The sequence below is a fragment of the Pelophylax lessonae genome (genome assembly GCF_965119305.1).
Source record: "Pelophylax lessonae genome assembly, chromosome: 6".
NCBI lineage: Eukaryota > Metazoa > Chordata > Amphibia > Anura > Ranidae > Pelophylax > Pelophylax lessonae.
This window is the reverse complement of record NC_138773.1, coordinates 62,777,600-62,794,765: the sequence shown is the minus strand read 5'-3', so window position 1 is coordinate 62,794,765 and position 17,166 is coordinate 62,777,600. Positions and strand designations below refer to the sequence as shown.

General features: G+C 45.1%; 1 protein-coding gene across 6 annotated transcripts in view; it reads right to left on the bottom strand.

Annotated features, from left to right (window-relative positions):
* CASKIN1 (CASK interacting protein 1) overlaps positions 1 to 17,166 on the bottom strand; it is a 404,302-nt gene that overhangs the window by 41,604 nt on the left and 345,532 nt on the right. For 3 of the 6 annotated variants that reach the window (XM_082261261.1, XM_082261260.1, XM_082261263.1), the window contains exons 11-12: positions 16,264 to 16,455; positions 9,061 to 9,159 (exon numbers count right to left, since the gene is read on the bottom strand). In XM_082261261.1, the coding sequence (XP_082117387.1) occupies positions 9,061 to 9,159; positions 16,264 to 16,455 (291 nt within the window). Of the gene's footprint in view, positions 1 to 9,060; positions 9,160 to 12,801; positions 12,850 to 16,263; positions 16,456 to 17,166 lie in introns of all 6 variants that reach the window. The other 3 variants (XM_082261264.1, XM_082261265.1, XM_082261262.1) reach the window with 2 other exon arrangements.

Sequence of the window (17,166 nt, the reverse complement as noted above, 5' to 3'; positions counted from 1 at the left end):
GAAATTTCATAAACATTATGCACTGTCAATTAAAAACGGTTATGAATAGTGTTGAGCGAACACGGACTGTATTATTCGTGTTCGTACCGAATAATTGGATTTTTTGTACCCGAACACGGACACGGACACTTTACTGTATGTTCGGGTAAAAATCCGTGTTCGGTCGTTTTATTTCCGGGTTTTGCATGCTTTGGCGCTCTTTTCATGGCGGGCTTTCAACAGCCAATCAACAATCGTTTAACTGGTGTGCCTTAAGCCATCCCAGCCATGCCTGCAAATGTCTCAGTAGCTGTGATTGGCCGTCTGAAGCATGTGACCAAGTCTTTATAAGTTCGAGGCAGCCGCAGCGGCGTCATTATGCTGCTTAGATTCAGGGACAGAGCACACATCAACGTGCTGGCTGCTGATTAGGGAAAGATAGGCAGGAAAAAACCATTTGTGTCCGGATAGAATTGAGGGACAGGTCGGAGTGTTTAGGCAGGGCGAGTTGTAGGCATTTTAGGGATAGAGTCTGCTGAATTATAGGGTCAGTGTCTTCTACAAACTACAATCGATATTGCTGTGTGGGGGGTGGGGTCTGCACTCAATCCTGATCTACGATCTCTTCTCAATCCTGTTAGGGACAGAGTCTGCTGAATTTTAGGGAAACTGTGTTCTACAAACTACAATCGATATTGCTGTGTGGTGTGGGATTGGAGATAGGCAGGTGTCAGTGATCCACATCCATTTTTCTGTGTGTGAGCTGCAGTGAACACAATCTTTTTGGGCTGCAGTGAACACAATCTTTTTGGGCTGCAGTGAACACAATCTTTTTGGGCTGCAGTGAACACAATCTTTTTGGGCTGCAGTGAACACAATCTTTTTGGGGTGCAGTGAACAAAATCTTTTTGGGGTGCAGTGAACACAATCCTTTTTGGTGTGCAGTGAACACAATCTTTGTGGGGTGCAGTGAACAAAATCCTTTGTGGGGTGCAGTGAACACAATCTTTTTGGGGTGCAGTGAACAAAATCCTTTTTGGGGTGCAGTGAACAACATCCTTTTTGGGGTGCAGTGAACACAATCTTTTTGGGGTGCAGTGAACAAAATCCTTTGTGGGGTGCAGTGAACACAATCTTTTTGGGGTGCAGTGAACACAATCTTTTTGGGGTGGAGTGAACAACATCCTTTTTGGGGTGCAGTGAACAAAATCCTTTTTGGGGTGCAGTGAACAAAATCATTTTTGGGGTGCAGTGAACACAATCTTTTTGGGGTGCAGTGAACACAATCTTTGTGGGGTGCAGTGAACACAATCTTTTTGGGGTGGAGTGAACAACATCCTTTTTGGGGTGCAGTGAACAACATCCTTTTTGGGGTGCAGTGAACACAATCTTTTTGGGGTGCAGTGAACACAATCTTTGTGGGGTACAGTGAACAGAATCTTTGTGGGGTGCAGTGAACACAATCTTTGGGGGGTACAGTGAACACAATCTTTGTGAGGTGCAGTGAACACAATCTTTGTGGGGTGCAGTGAACACAATCATTGTGGGGTGCAGTGAACTCAATCTTTGTGGGGTACAGTGAACACAATCTCATACTTCTGAAGGTTTGAGGGTGCTGCCTGTTCCATACTCCCCCTACTCCTCATCTAGCCTTTTAGGGGTACAAACAATAGTAATTGGGGCCTAGTGTGGTTGTGTACGTGTGATATACATACACTTTTTTGGGATCATATTTTCTATTCCGCTATTTAATCAAAAACCTTTGGGGATCAGTTAAATTGGGGGATAGTCTGTGTTGGTACGTGTGAGAGAGATCCACCTTTCCAAGTTGTTGGGGTTCATCTCATACTTCTGAAGGTTTGAGGGTGCTGCCTGTTCCATACTCCCCCTACTCCTAGCCTTTTAGGGGTACAAACAATAGTAATTGGGGCCTAGTGTGGTTGTGTACGTGTGATATACATACACTTTTTTGGGATCATATTTTCTATTCCGCTATTTAATCAAAAACCTTTGGGGATCAGTTAAATTGGGGGATAGTCTGTGTTGGTACGTGTGAGAGAGATCCACCTTTCCAAGTTGTTGGGGTTCATCTCATACTTCTGAAGGTTTGAGGGTGCTGCCTGTTCCATACTCCCCCTACTCCTAGCCTTTTAGGGGTACAAACAATAGTAATTGGGGCCTAGTGTGGTTGTGTACGTGTGATATACATACACTTTTTTGGGATCATATTTTCTATTCCGCTATTTAATCAAAAACCTTTGGGGATCAGTTAAATTGGGGGATAGTCTGTGTTGGTACGTGTGAGAGAGATCCACCTTTCCAAGTTGTTGGGGTTCATCTCATACTTCTGAAGGTTTGAGGGTGCTGCCTGTTCCATACTCCCCCTACTCCTAGCCTTTTAGGGGTACAAACAATAGTAATTGGGGCCTAGTGTGGTTGTGTACGTGTGATATACATACACTTTTTTGGGATCATATTTTCTATTCCGCTATTTAATCAAAAACCTTTGGGGATCAGTTAAATTGGGGGATAGTCTGTGTTGGTACGTGTGAGAGAGATCCACCTTTCCAAGTTGTTGGGGTTCATCTCATACTTCTGAAGGTTTGAGGGTGCTGCCTGTTCCATACTCCCCCTACTCCTAGCCTTTTAGGGGTACAAACAATAGTAATTGGGGCCTAGTGTGGTTGTGTACGTGTGATATACATACACTTTTTTGGGATCATATTTTCTATTCCGCTATTTAATCAAAAACCTTTGGGGATCAGTTAAATTGGGGGATAGTCTGTGTTGGTACGTGTGAGAGAGATCCACCTTTCCAAGTTGTTGGGGTTCATCTCATACTTCTGAAGGTTTGAGGGTGCTGCCTGTTCCATACTCCCCCTACTCCTCATCTAGCCTTTTAGGGGTACAAACAATAGTAATTGGGGCCTAGTGTGGTTGTGTACGTGCGAGATACATACACTTTTTTTGATCATATTTCCTATTCCGCTATTCAATAAAAACCTTTGAGGATCAATTGAATTGCGGGATAGTCTGTGTCGGTACGTGTGAGAGAGATCCACCTTTCCAAGTTGTTGGGGTTCATCTCATACTTCTGAAGGTTTGAGGGTGCTGCCTGTTCCATACTCCCCCTACTCCTCATCTAGCCTTTTAGGGGTACAAACAATAGTAATTGGGGCCTAGTGTGGTTGTGTACGTGTGATATACATACACTTTTTTTGGATCATATTTTCTATTCCGCTATTTAATCAAAAACCTTTGGGGATCAGTTAAATTGGGGGATAGTCTGTGTTGGTACGTGTGAGAGAGATCCACCTTTCCAAGTTGTTGGGGTTCATCTCATACTTCTGAAGGTTTGAGGGTGCTGCCTGTTCCATACCCCCCCTACTCCTCATCTAGCCTTTTAGGGGTACAAACAATAGTAATTGGGGCCTAGTGTGGTTGTGTACGTGCGAGATACATACACTTTTTTTGATCATATTTCCTATTCCGCTATTCAATAAAAACCTTTGAGGATCAATTGAATTGCGGGATAGTCTGTGTCGGTACGTGTGAGAGAGATCCACCTTTCCAAGTTGTTGGGGTTCATCTCATACTTCTGAAGGTTTGAGGGTGCTGCCTGTTCCATACTCCCCCTACTCCTCATCTAGCCTTTTAGGGGTACAAACAATAGTAATTGGGGCCTAGTGTGGTTGTGTACGTGCGAGATACATACACTTTTTTTGATCATATTTCCTATTCCGCTATTCAATAAAAACCTTTGAGGATCAATTGAATTGCGGGATAGTCTGTGTCGGTACGTGTGAGAGAGATCCACCTTTCCAAGTTGTTGGGGTTCATCTCATACTTCTGAAGGTTTGAGGGTGCTGCCTGTTCCATACTCCCCCTACTCCTCATCTAGCCTTTTAGGGGTACAAACAATAGTAATTGGGGCCTAGTGTGGTTGTGTACGTGTGATATACATACACTTTTTTTGGATCATATTTTCTATTCCGCTATTCAATAAAAACCTTTGAGGATCAATTGAATTGCGGGATAGTCTGTGTCGGTACGTGTGAGAGAGATCCACCTTTCCAAGTTGTTGGGGTTCATCTCATACTTCTGAAGGTTTGAGGGTGCTGCCTGTTCCATACTCCCCCTACTCCTCATCTAGCCTTTTAGGGGTACAAACAATAGTAATTGGGGCCTAGTGTGGTTGTGTACGTGTGATATACATACACTTTTTTTGGATCATATTTTCTATTCCGCTATTCAATAAAAACCTTTCTAGGGCAAGATCTTAAATTACAGAAATATGAGGAGACTGTCAAATAAGGGCCGTGGCCTGGGTCGTGGTGCTGCTGGTAGAGCTCCTGTTGCAAGGAGAGGACATGGTCGATCTGTGCCAGCTACACGCACAAGTGAAACACCTTCCTCAAGTGTGAGTAGGCGACAGAACCTGCATCAGTATTTGGTAGGGCATCAAACGCCCCTAGAAGTGATGAGGCCAGAACAAGTTGAGGCGATAGTAGATTGGTTTGCTGCTGACAGTGCCTCCAGTTCCTTCACATTGTCTCCCACCCAGTCTACTGCAGAAAGGTCAGAGTTGGCACCTGCAGCCAATGTCCAACCGTCTTTCACCTCACCCCCTTGCAAATCAGGCCAGCAGTCTGAGCCCCAAGCCATACAGCAGTCTCTTATTCTTTTTGAGGACTCTGTCAGCAGGGTTTCCCAGGGCCATCCACCTAGCCCTGCCCCAGAAGTGGAAGAGATTGAGTGCAGCGATGCCCAACCACTTATTTCTCAAGATGAGTACATGCAAGGATCATCGCAGCACGTCTCCGATGATGACGAAACGCAGGTGCCAACTGCTGCGGCGTTCAGCATTGTGGAGACCGACAAGGAGGGCAGGGGTGAAGACTGGGTGGAAGATGATGTGGAGGACGATGAGGTCCTCGACCCCACATGGAATGAACGTCATGCAGGTGACCTGAGTAGTTTGGAGGAAGAGGCGGTGGTCGCACAGAGCCACCAGCACAGCAGAAGAGGGAGCAGGGTGCAGAAGCGGAGCGGCCGTGCCCTAGACACTACGCCCGCTACTGCCCAACGCAGCAAGGGAACGAGCGCACCAAAGTCAGCTCAAAGGAGTTCTCTAGCGTGGAAGTTCTTTAGAAAATGTGCTGATGACAGGACACGAGTGGTTTGCACCCTGTGCAATCAGAGCTTGAAGCGAGGCATGAACCTTCTCAACCTGAGCACAACCTGCATGATCAGGCATCTAAGTGCAAAGCACGAGCTGCAGTGGAGTACACACCTTCAAAACCAAGAAACGTCTCTGGCTCATCCTGCTTCCTCTTCTGCTGCAGTCTCGGCCGCTCCAGCCACATCTGTAGTGATACCGGCACCTGCCACCCCGCAAACAGACGATCTGTCAGCAACACCACCACCTGGGTCACCAACAACCATCTCCACAATGTCCCGTGGAAGCGTTCAGCTTTCCATCTCCCAAACACTTGAGAGGAAGAGGAAGTACCCCCCTACCCACCCGCGATCCCTGGCCCTGAATGCCAGCATTTCAAAATTATTGGCCTTTGAAATGCTGTCATTCCGTCTGGTGGAGACGCACAGTTTTAAAAACCTTATGTCGGTGGCTGTCCCACAGTACGTCGTGCCCAGCCGCCACTACTTTTCCAGGCAAGCCATCCCTTCCCTGCACAACCAAGTGGGGGAAAATATCAGGTGTGCACTGCGCAACGCCATCTGTGCCAAGGTCCACCTAACTACGGATACGTGGACCAGTAAGCACGGTCAGGGGCGTTATATCTCCCTAACGGCACACTGGGTAAATGCAGTGGCGGATGGGCCTGAGGCGGATAGCAATTTGGCGCATGTCCTTCCACCACCGAGGATTGCAGGGCGCTTCAGTTTGCCTCCTGTTCGTAACTCCTCCTACTCCGCTTCCTCATCCTCTACCGCCTCCTCATCCGGACAGCGTAACACCTTCACCACCAACTTCAGCACGGCCAGGGGTGAACGACAGCAGGCAGTTTTACAACTTGCCTGTTTGGGGGACAAACCACACACCGCGCAGGAGTTGTGGAGGAGCATGGAACAGCAGACAAATGAGTGGTTGCTGCCAGCGAGCCTCAAGCCCGGCCTGGTGGTGTGTGATAACGGGCGAAATCTCATAGCAGCTCTGGGCCTAGCCGGTTTGACGCACATCCCTTGCCTGGCGCATGTGCTGAATTTGGTGGTGCAGAGGTTCCTTAAAAACTACCCCGATATGTCAGAGCTGCTGCAGAAAGTGCGGGCCGTTTGTGTGCACTTTCGGCGTTCTCACCCTGCTGCTGCTCGCCTGGCAGCGCTGCAGCGTAACTTCGGCCTTCCCGCTCACCGCCTCATATGTGACGTGCCCACAAGGTGGAACTCCACCTTGCACATGCTGGAAAGACTGTGCGAGCAGCAGCAGGCCATAGTGGAGTTTCAGCTGCAGCACGCACGCGTGAGTCGCTCTGCGGAACAGCACCACTTCACCACCAATAACTGGGCCTCCATGCGAGACCTGTGTGCCTTGTTGCGCTGTTTTGAGTACTCCACCAACATGGCCAGTGGCAATGACGCCGTTCTCAGCTTAACTATCCCACTTCTATGCCTCCTTGAAAAAACAATTCGGGCGATGATGGAAGAGGATGTGGCACAGGATGAGGAGGAGGAGGAGGATGAAGAGGTAACATTTCCAAGGCTTTCAGGGCAGTCATTCGCAAGGGGCTCCGAGGGTGGGTTCCTGCACACGCAAACGCCAGGGACGCAATTGTCCAGCAGGGGCACAGTTCTGGAGGATGAGGAGGATGAGGAGGAGGAGGAGCTGGAGGAGGAGATGGAACCATGTTCACAGCAGGGTGGCACCCAGGCCAGCTCATGGCCATCACTGGTGCGTGGCTGGGGGGATACAGAGGACACGGACGATACACCTCCCACAGAGGACAGCCTTTCGTCGCCTCTGGGCAGCCTGGCACACATGAGCGATTACATGCTGCAGTGTCTCCACAACGACCGCCGAGTTGCCCACATTCTAACTTGTGCTGATTACTGGGTGGCCACGCTGCTGGATCCCCGTTACAAGGACAACGTACCGTCCTTAATTCACTCACTGGAGCGCGATCGCAAGATGCGCGAGTACAAGCGCACGCTGGTAGACGCCATGCTGCTGGCATTCCCATCTGACAGCGGGGCCACAGTGGAAGCACAAGGCAGAGGAGGAGGAGGAGGAGGTCGCCAACGCAACCAGGGCACCGCCAGCACCTCAGAAGGCAGGGTTAGCATGGCCGAAATGTGGAAAAGCTTTGTCAGCACGCCACAACAAACAGCAGCACCAGCAGCTCAGATGGAACGTCTTAGCAGGAGGCAGCATTTTACCAACATGGTGGAGCAGTATGTGTGCACACGCCTACATGTAGTGAATGACGGGTCTGCCCCCTTCAACTTCTGGGTCTCCAAATTGGGCACATGGCCTGAGCTTGCCCTTTACGCCTTGGAGGTGCTGGCGTGCCCTGCAGCCAGTGTATTATCTGAACGGGTATTTAGCACGGCTGGGGGCGTTATAACAGACAAGCGCAGCCGCCTGTCCAGAGACAATGTGGACAAGCTCACGTTCATTAAAATGAACCAGGCATGGATCCCACGGGACTTTTCCGTACCTTATGCAGAATAGCAATGGATACCGACCTTACCCACCCATTGTTCCATTTTTGCTCTTTCTCACTCTTTTGGGGTGTACCCTCATTTAAAATTTTTGAAAAGAAGCAGTGTTGGCTACCTCGTCCTCCTCCTCAGGGCCAGATTAATGTAGGGGCTATTGGAGCTGCAGCTCCAGGCCCCTACCTTTTATATAGGCCCCGGGTTGGCCATATTCACTGTTACCGCTCTTCTGTCACTTGTAAACACAGAAGTCTGGCTTCTATGCTCGCTTCCCCAGGCAGCACCCTCAGAACCTCCCCACACAGCGTGAAGGCCGGACAAGGAGGGACAGTTGGCGATGCATGGATGTGTTTATGGGCTTCAGAGACAGCATCCCATGTTGAATTAGGCATGCATGGCTGCACCCTTCCTCCTCTGGGTGCATGGCAAGGCACGGCCCTTAAGGCCCTTCAAAATCCTCAGCACCAAGCCCATGATGCTGTTAATCCGGCCCTGGTCCTCCTCCACCGCCGCTTCCACCTACACCGCCCATAGGTGTGCGCAGCCTATTGCATTAAGGTGTGCACCCCAAAGTTGAAATACACATGCATGTGTTTGCCAGCAGGGAGAGTAATGTATCGGGGCCATGTACCTGTAGGCAAGGAGAAATAGAGCAGAGCAGGTCCCAGGGAGATCTTTCCCATCTCCTCACTGGCAATGCTATGTGCCCTAGGTGATTAGGGTGTGCCCAGGCACACCCAGCACACCCTGTGCGCACGCCTATGTCACCGCCACATCCACCACCACCTCAACCTCCCTCCTACTCCATATGGGCCTCGTCCTTCAGAGATGAAGAAGAACATTGTTTTATTTTTCTGTTTTTTTTTTGTTGTTTTAAGTTATTTCCCTATCCACATTTGTTTGCAGAGCACTTGCCATGCTCTTAATTACGTTTTGCTGCCATTTGCAGCACTCTAGCCCTTTCCTTTGGTGTTTTAGAGCCATTTTAGTGCCTTAAAGTTCGGGTCCCCATTGACTTCAATGGGGTTCGGTGTCCGGGAAAAGTTCGGTAAAAGTCCGGGACACGGACCCGGACTTTTTTTTAAAGTTCGGCCGAACCCGTCGAACACGGACATCTAGGTGTTCGCTCAACCCTAGTTATGAACGCTGAGCATGAGAGAGAAAAATCAGAGGATATTTTGTCCGATTTTCGTCAAGTGTGTACGAGCCTTAAGATAGCTGTCCTAATGTTGTTCTGAACCTGGTACATTCCCTGAGTGTAGAGAGTTGGGCTGGAAAAAAAAAAGTTGCTGTGTTAATAACAACGCATTAGCAGCCCTTGGAAGAGGGTACATTTCCCGGCAAACAGAACAGGCAATACTAATTATGTACCTTCTGATTTTGAACAATTTATGTCTCTAGTACCTGCAAATGGTTTCCTCAATACCCAAATTTCCTCAGCAGGGGTCACAGAAGTAGTTCCTGGAGACATGTGAGATGGACTAGATTCTGATCCCCGAGAGCCTTCAAACACACGTGAAAGAAAAAAAAATGACATAAGTTTGCAGATTTTAACATGCTTACAAAGCATTAAAGACATTCTTTAGTTGTCTCTATCTTTAGCACAAGCAGCCAAAACCAACATTCAGCCTATAACATAACTAGGCACTAAAAACTTGTCAAAGATCATTAGACACAATGGCTTAGGCAGTGCCCTATCCATGACCATTGCCCATAGGACGATACAATTCTGTACTAGCAGAGTGTCCAGTGGCTTACAAAGAACCCATGATCAAGCTCCAGGCATACAAGTATTTACATATTTATAAAGCACTCAGCGGCCCCTCCTGCCGACCTCCACATCAATACTGGACACAATAGTGACATGGAGGATGCTGGAGGAACACTAAACGCTGCAAAAAAGTGTTGGTTTTAGAGGAAACGTCGCTCAGCTTTTCATATTCATTCAGTGGCATGACTGCATATAATTTCGGCCTTACAGGTACAGTTTTTAATATGAAATTTAGATTGGCGACTGGTTTGCTTTAACAACATTTTCTGTGCTTTAAAACAAGCCTCTGTAGTTTCAGGCATTGTGCAATAATTTATTCTTAAAGTACATTACAGTAGCACTGAAGTCAGTTCTAGGTAATCTCTCAGCAGCACAGCTCACTCTGCTCCCCCCACCCAGCAGTTAATCAGCTGCTCAGCTCACACTGCTTCTCCTTCCACAGCTCCTGCTCTGTGTTTACATTAGAGATGATAAAACTGCTGCATCACTGCCAGGATGAAAAGGACTACTTGAATCACTTCAGTGCTTCTGCTGTGATCTTTGAGGACGCTGTATCAATAAATTGTGCACACATATGTGAACCAAAGTAGTAGTACATGCACCGAAAAAAACAAAATAAAAGGAAAATCCAATCAATCAGTGTCCAAGAAGCTGCATCAAACAATATATATATATAATGTTGAAGGAATTTCAAGGAACCGCAAGTCCCAGCAGGTAGGTCCAAATTCCACAGAACCAAGGAAAAGAAAAAGGAAACACACCTGTGAAGGATCACCAAAGAAGCAATCTAGCAGCTTACCAAAACAAATTGGTCACCCAAACTAATGGATAGACCACTGTAGGCTTGATGATAATATTAGGAAAATCCACCAGGTGTCACTTCACTATTAATAGACAACTCAGGCCCGGTATTCATTGGCATATAAAAGATGATAATAGGGACATAGTGTGACTCCGTAAAAAACACATTTATTTAAAAACACAAAGTAAAAAATCAGATTTGGGTAGACATCATACAGCATGTAGATATAGGTACAAGGATCCAAGTGTTGCGGCGTCTCCATACACACCAACAACTAAAAGCCGGCTAGTGGGGGGCGTGATCATGTCACGTCTGATTCCACCTGACCGGTTTCGTCATACGTTTGACGTCGTCAGGGGCGCCTGACCGGCTGGCTTCTAGTTGGTGTGTATGGAGACGCCACAACACTTGGATCCTTGTACCTATATCTACATGCTGTATGATGTCTACCCAAATGTGATTTTTTTACTTTGTGTTTTTAAATAAATGTGTTTTTTTACAGAGTCACACTATGTCCCTATTATCATCTTTTATATGCCAATGAATACCGGACCTGAGTTGTCTATTAATAGTGAAGTGACACCTGGTGGATTTTCCTAATATTACCATCAAGCCTACAGTGGTCTATCCATTAGTTTGGGTAACCAATTCGTTTTGGTAAGCTGCTAGATTGCTTCTTTGGTGATCCTTCACAGGTGTGTTTCCTTTTTCTTATCCTTGGTTCTGTGGAATTTGGACCTACCTGCTGGGACTTGGGGTTCCTTAAAAATCCTTCAATACTATATATATATATATATATATATATTGTTTGATGCATCTTCTTGGACACTGATTGATTGGATTTTCCTTTTATTCTGTTTTTTTCGGTGCATGGACTATTACTTTGGTTCACATATGTGTGCACAATTTATTGGTACAACATTCTGATTAATTTCACAGTGGTTTTATTTAGATTGACATATGAGTACACAATTATGACACTGATTTATATATTTATTTATTCTTGTTAGTAATATTTAATAATTTATGATAGCGCTACACATATTTTTTTATTATTGTCTTTGGGATTTTTTCTATGAGTCCTATGTGTGCTGCTTTCACATAGTTTCATTTTCTAGTTTGTAACTAATTAGCGCTGAAATTTCTCCACATATATGATCTTTGAGGACGAACTGCTCCACAGTGGCTGCAGCTTCAGAGGTCAATGAGGGCTTTGTCTAAAGCTTATTTAATGCTTGGCTGTCCATAGCCTGACCAAGGGTTCACTTTAAACGTCATCACTTAAGGCTGGTCACAGTAGACTAATGATCTAGATCACATGTGTCAAACACAAGGCCCGGGGGCTGAATCCAGCCCTCCAGGCCATTTTTTTATGGCCCTCGCACCTCTCCTGCAGCTGTGGCAACCCTCTCATTGTTGCCCTCACCTTTACCAGCAGTAAGCAGCAAAGAGGAGAACAGAACTCCTTCACCAAATCCTGCATTTCTCCATGCAGCCACAGAGAGACTCATATCTTCTTCAAACCCCCCCCCCCTCCCCACCTCAGCAGTCTCCAGCAGAGAGGAAGACAGGACTCCCCCTGCAGATCCTGCACCTTTCTTTGTAGCCACAGCACCCCTTCCTCTCCACCTCCCTAGGTCCCAGCATTCAGTAGACTCCAGCCCTCCTTTGGTTCAACTCCAGACTGTGCACCTTCTGCTTGACCGCTCCTCCCCCAGATTCTTCCCTGAAGCAGCACAAGTTGAGAGAATACACTGTGATGTAAGGGAGGGTCGGGGGACTCCTGACTTCTGATGGTTGGGGGGCCTCTTGACATCTGATGTAAGGGGAGTGGGGTGCTCTGGACATCTAGTCTTAAAGATACAACTGGCTCTTTTAGGGCAACCATAATGCTGATGCCCATGATAAAATTGAGTTTGACACCCCTGATCTAGATCATGCTAGGGAGTAATGCCTCATTCACGCCATACGTGCATTAAAACTGATGGAAAAACTGCATATATTTCACTTGCAGAGGCATGCGTTTACACCATTTTTCCTGGAAATTTCAGTGATTTTTTTAAGCACGTTGACATCAGTTTTCAGGCGTGTCTTTTATGTGCCCTGTTCACACCACAATGTTGATGTCACGTCAGTTTTTTTTCCATGCAGAATACTGCATATATACGTTGCAGATTCCTACACAGAAGAAATGTGCATGTAATACCAGTGTTGTGGTGTGAGCAGAGCACATAGGGAACAATTGTTTTCTTTGTGCCCTTGTAGAATGCATGCAGAAAATCTGATGTCTCTGCACATGGTATAAACGAGGCCTTAAGAAAAAAATTGACTGTAATGATCTACTAAAATAAATGGCCAATAAACATTTCATTCTATAGTACTGGCTAAAAAACACAAGAATTACACAAATAGTCTATTGTTAACAAAATCATGAATAATCATATAATGAAAAAGGAATTGCACAGTCCTTTAAACAATTGAATAGATAAATCACTAATAAAGGCAATGGAATACACCATTTTACAAGGAATGAGAATTGTCAATAATATATACTAATTGAATACTACATTACCAAAGAAAAGTGAACAATCACTAATACAGTATATGGGTACAGTCCATCCTGCAAGTGAAGAGAACAGTAACTAGTGGAGGCAAGGGGTACAGACCAGTCTACAGGAAGAAATAGCAACTGATACACATCAATGATATATACCAGTCTACACAAGGCAATAGCAACTGATACAGACCAATGATATATACCAGTCTACAGGAAGAAATAACAGCTGATACCGACCATTGATATACACCACTCTACAGGAGGAAATAGTAACAGGTACAGACCGATGACATATACGATTCTACAGGAGGCAATAATAACTGACACAGACCAGTGATATACACCAGTCTACAGGGGGTAATGGCAACTGATACAGACAAAGTATATATACCACCCTACAGGAGGCAATGGAAACAGATACATACCAATGATATGTATCAGTCTACAGGAGGCAATAGAAATTGATACAAGCCAATGATATATAATAGTCTACAGGAAGCAATAGTAACTGATAGTGATTAATCATATATATCAGTTTACACGAGGCAAAAGCAACTGATATAGACCAATGATACCGTGAGGGGAAAAGGTATTTGACCCCCTGCTGATTTTGTACGTTTGCCCACTGACAAAGAAATGATCAGTCTATAATTTTAATGATAGGTTTATTTTAACAGTGAGAGACAAAAGAACAACAAAAATATCCAGAAAAATGCTCTTCAAAACAGTTATAAATTGATTTGCATTTTAATGAGTGAAATAAGTATTTGGTCCCCTATCATTCAGCAACATTTCTGGCTCCCAGGTGTCTTCTATACAGGTAGCGAGCTGAGATTAGGAGCACTCTCTTAAAGGGAGTATTCCTAATCATAGCTTGCTACCTGTATAAAAGACACCTGTCCACAGAAGCAATCAGATTCCAATCTCTTCACCATGGCCAAGACCAAAGAGCTGTCCAAGGATGTCAGGGACAAGATTGTAGACCTACACATGGCTAGAATGGGCTACAAGACCATCGTCAAGAAGCTTGGTGAGAGGGTGACAACAGTTAGTGAGATTATTTGCAAATAGAAAAGACACAAAATAACTGTCAATCTCCCTCGGTTTGGGGCTCCATGCAAGATCTCACCTCATTTAGTTTCAATGATCAGATGAGAACAGTGAGGAATCAGCCCAGAACTACACGGGAGAATCTTGTAAATGATCTCAAAACAACTAGTAACGCACTACGCCGTGAAGGACTGAAATCCTGCAGTGCCTGCAAGGTCCCTCTGCTGAAGAAAGCACATGTACAGGCCAGTCTTAATTTTGATAATGAGCATCTGAATGATTCAGAGGAGAACTCGGTGAAAGTGTTGTGGGCAGATGAGACCAAAATTGAGCTCTTTGGCATCAACTCAACTCGCCATGTTTGGAGGATGAGCCCTTGCCTATGACCCCAAGAACACCATCAAACATGGAGGTGGAAACATTATGCTTTGGGTGTGTTTTTCTGCTAAGGAAAGGACAACTTCCCTGCATCGAAGGGGTGATGGACTGTCAAATCTTGGGTGAGAACCTCCTTCCCTTAGCGAGGGCATTGTAAATGGGTCGTGGATGGGTATTCCAGCATGACAATGACCCAAAAAACACAGCCAAGGCAACAAAGGAGTGGTTCAAGAAGAAGCACATTAAGGTCCTGGAGTGGCCAAGCCAGTCTCCAGACCTTAATTCCATAGAAAGTATGTGGAGTGAGCTGAAGGTTTGAGTTACCAAATGTCAGCCTTGAAAACTTAATGACTTGGAGAGGATCTGCAAAGGGGAGTGGGAAATGCGTTTTTCTGGATATTGTTATTGTTATTCTGTCTCTCACTGGTAAAAAAAAACCTACCATTAAAATTATAGACTGATCATTTTTATGTGGGCAAACGTAAAAAATTAGAAGGGGATCAAATACTTTTCTCCCTCACTATAGATACCAGTCTACAGGAGGAGATAGCAACTGATATGGACCAATGATATATATCAGTCTACAGGAGGTAATAGTATAGAGGACAACATTACCTAATACAGGCTAACGTTACAGGCCAGCCTACTGGGAGGAATAGAACCTAATTGTCTAGACCTGCTTACAAGAGGCAGGAAAAACAGTATCCTATATAGAGCAATGGAAACCCTTCGACAGGAAGAGATAACATCTAATGCTGTCCATAAACTTATTTTAAGTGAATCAGGAGTAACTATGACAGTCAATTGAAAATATGCTGGGAATTGATCTCCTAAACGATCACTGACCAAAACATTTGGAGCTTCTACCAAATCTATTCAACATCACCCGTGGCTCAGTGCCACTAATTCATTTGCAAGAGTTCAGGATTCTAGTGGAAAATATCCATGTTTTGTGGTTCTTTAGAAATAGCAAGATAACCAGGTTGTCAATTGACTACAGGCTAGTCTACAGAAGGCAACACTAACTAAGACCAATGGTACAGACCAGCCAACAAGCAAAAATAATGGTTGTGGTTAGCAGTAGTTAGTCACATTGAAGTGGGCAGGTAGCACAGACACCTTAATCCGATCACCATAGAATGTGTCAAAGCAGATTTCCCTCTAATTCCTCCTGTATTGAATTGTATTGTAACTGTATTGTCTTCCTTCATATTGTAAAGCGCTGCGCAAACTGTTGGCACTATATAAATCCTGTATAATAATAATAATAAATCCTGAATAATAATTTCAATTGTCCAAGAAGAGGATGTGAGGTGTGAAAGTTGTGGAACCTCCTTGTTTGGGTTACATAATCCGATTCTTGGTGGCTGGGGTCTGCACATGTGCTAATTCTTCAATTTACATGGCTGATGGTGATAAACACTGGAGTATGTTCATGATACTCAATAGAACAGAAGATTGGCTTGAATATGTACAAAACATCATCAACATTACACAGCAACTCCAGTTGAATGCGACTAACTACTACTAGCTATACCATGACCCGCATAAATGAGAACCTTCACAGATAGTAATGGTTGTGGTAAAATATATAAAAAAAAACAAAAAAGGTAAAAAAAACATGTAAGTGATATGAAAGCGTAAAGTATATCTAAAGCCAAAATGTAGGGAATGGTGAAAATTCCTGTTTTTTGTCATCAGGGTGCCTTTAAGGAGATTTCCCTTCACATTTCCCCTTCAGTAAATCTCTCTTAAATGAGGGAAAATCCACTTGTACACAGTTGTCCCTGTAACAAGTGTCCGAAATGATGGAAGATTTCCCCTCTATTCCTGTTCTGGTGACAAACACAAATTTTGGATTTCTCTTCACTTCCAATCCTGGCAACAAAGGTTATCAGGACTAAGAGAAAGTGAATCTCTAATTGAGACACAAACAACAATAAAAACTTGAGAGAGGTTCTAACCCTTTCCCACTCTATCTAGAACAAAATAGAAACGTTTTGGCTTCATATACACTTTACCTGCAAAAGCAAGAGATGAAGTGACTACCTGGAGGACACAGCCGGTCCCCTGTGGGGCTGCAGGTTCTCTGGTAACCAAACGAACTGAAAAGAATCTGATGGGAATGTGGAGGTGGCATTAAGCAATGGAAGGAGTGGTGCTTGCCACCATTTGGCACTGTCGCCCTGTGCACCATCAGCTGTGGCCTGGGGGTCCCCATGTGATATGAGCCCCAGGAACCTACAGGCAAAACGGCAACAAAAGAGATAAAACAAAATGTGACAGTAACAAAAATCAGCAGAATGTATGGAAAAAAATAAAACAACAACAATATGGTAATCATAAATGGAACAAAACACAGGCAAATAAAGCATCAACAAAAATTGGGGGCAATGGAAAAGGAAAATATACAATATAAAAAAACGAAAGATGAGAAACACAGACCCAAATAAATGAATGGGATTTTCCTATTCCTAAGTGTGAGAATAATGTATTTTGGAAAGGTTATGTGATTGATAACAGATCTCTATTAGGCTTCAAGGGCAAGACTGTCTCCTGTACAGGCCAATCCTCTACAGCTGGGGCATTCCCCGCTCTGCAGCCAAACATAGACACGCCCCTGTGTGACTGTGGAGCGGGGAGTGCCCAGGCCGCAGATAATTGGCCCATAGAGGTGGCATCTTCTTGGAGTGCTAGCAGACATGAGTTCAGATCCCAGCCTGATCACATGCCTGATGAAGGGGTCCTGCGTGACTCCGAAACGTTGCATTCTGTTGCTTGTGATGTGATCACGCTAAAATAAAAACGGTTGGGATAGAAGATCAGTGATGTGCTGGCAAATATTCCTTTGCAGATCCTAGTCTGAACACACCCAATCTCATCGTTAATAGGAACCAATAATCCTAGTCTGAATTTACCTGAACTATCCTGCCAGAAAGCGGTCACTTTTTT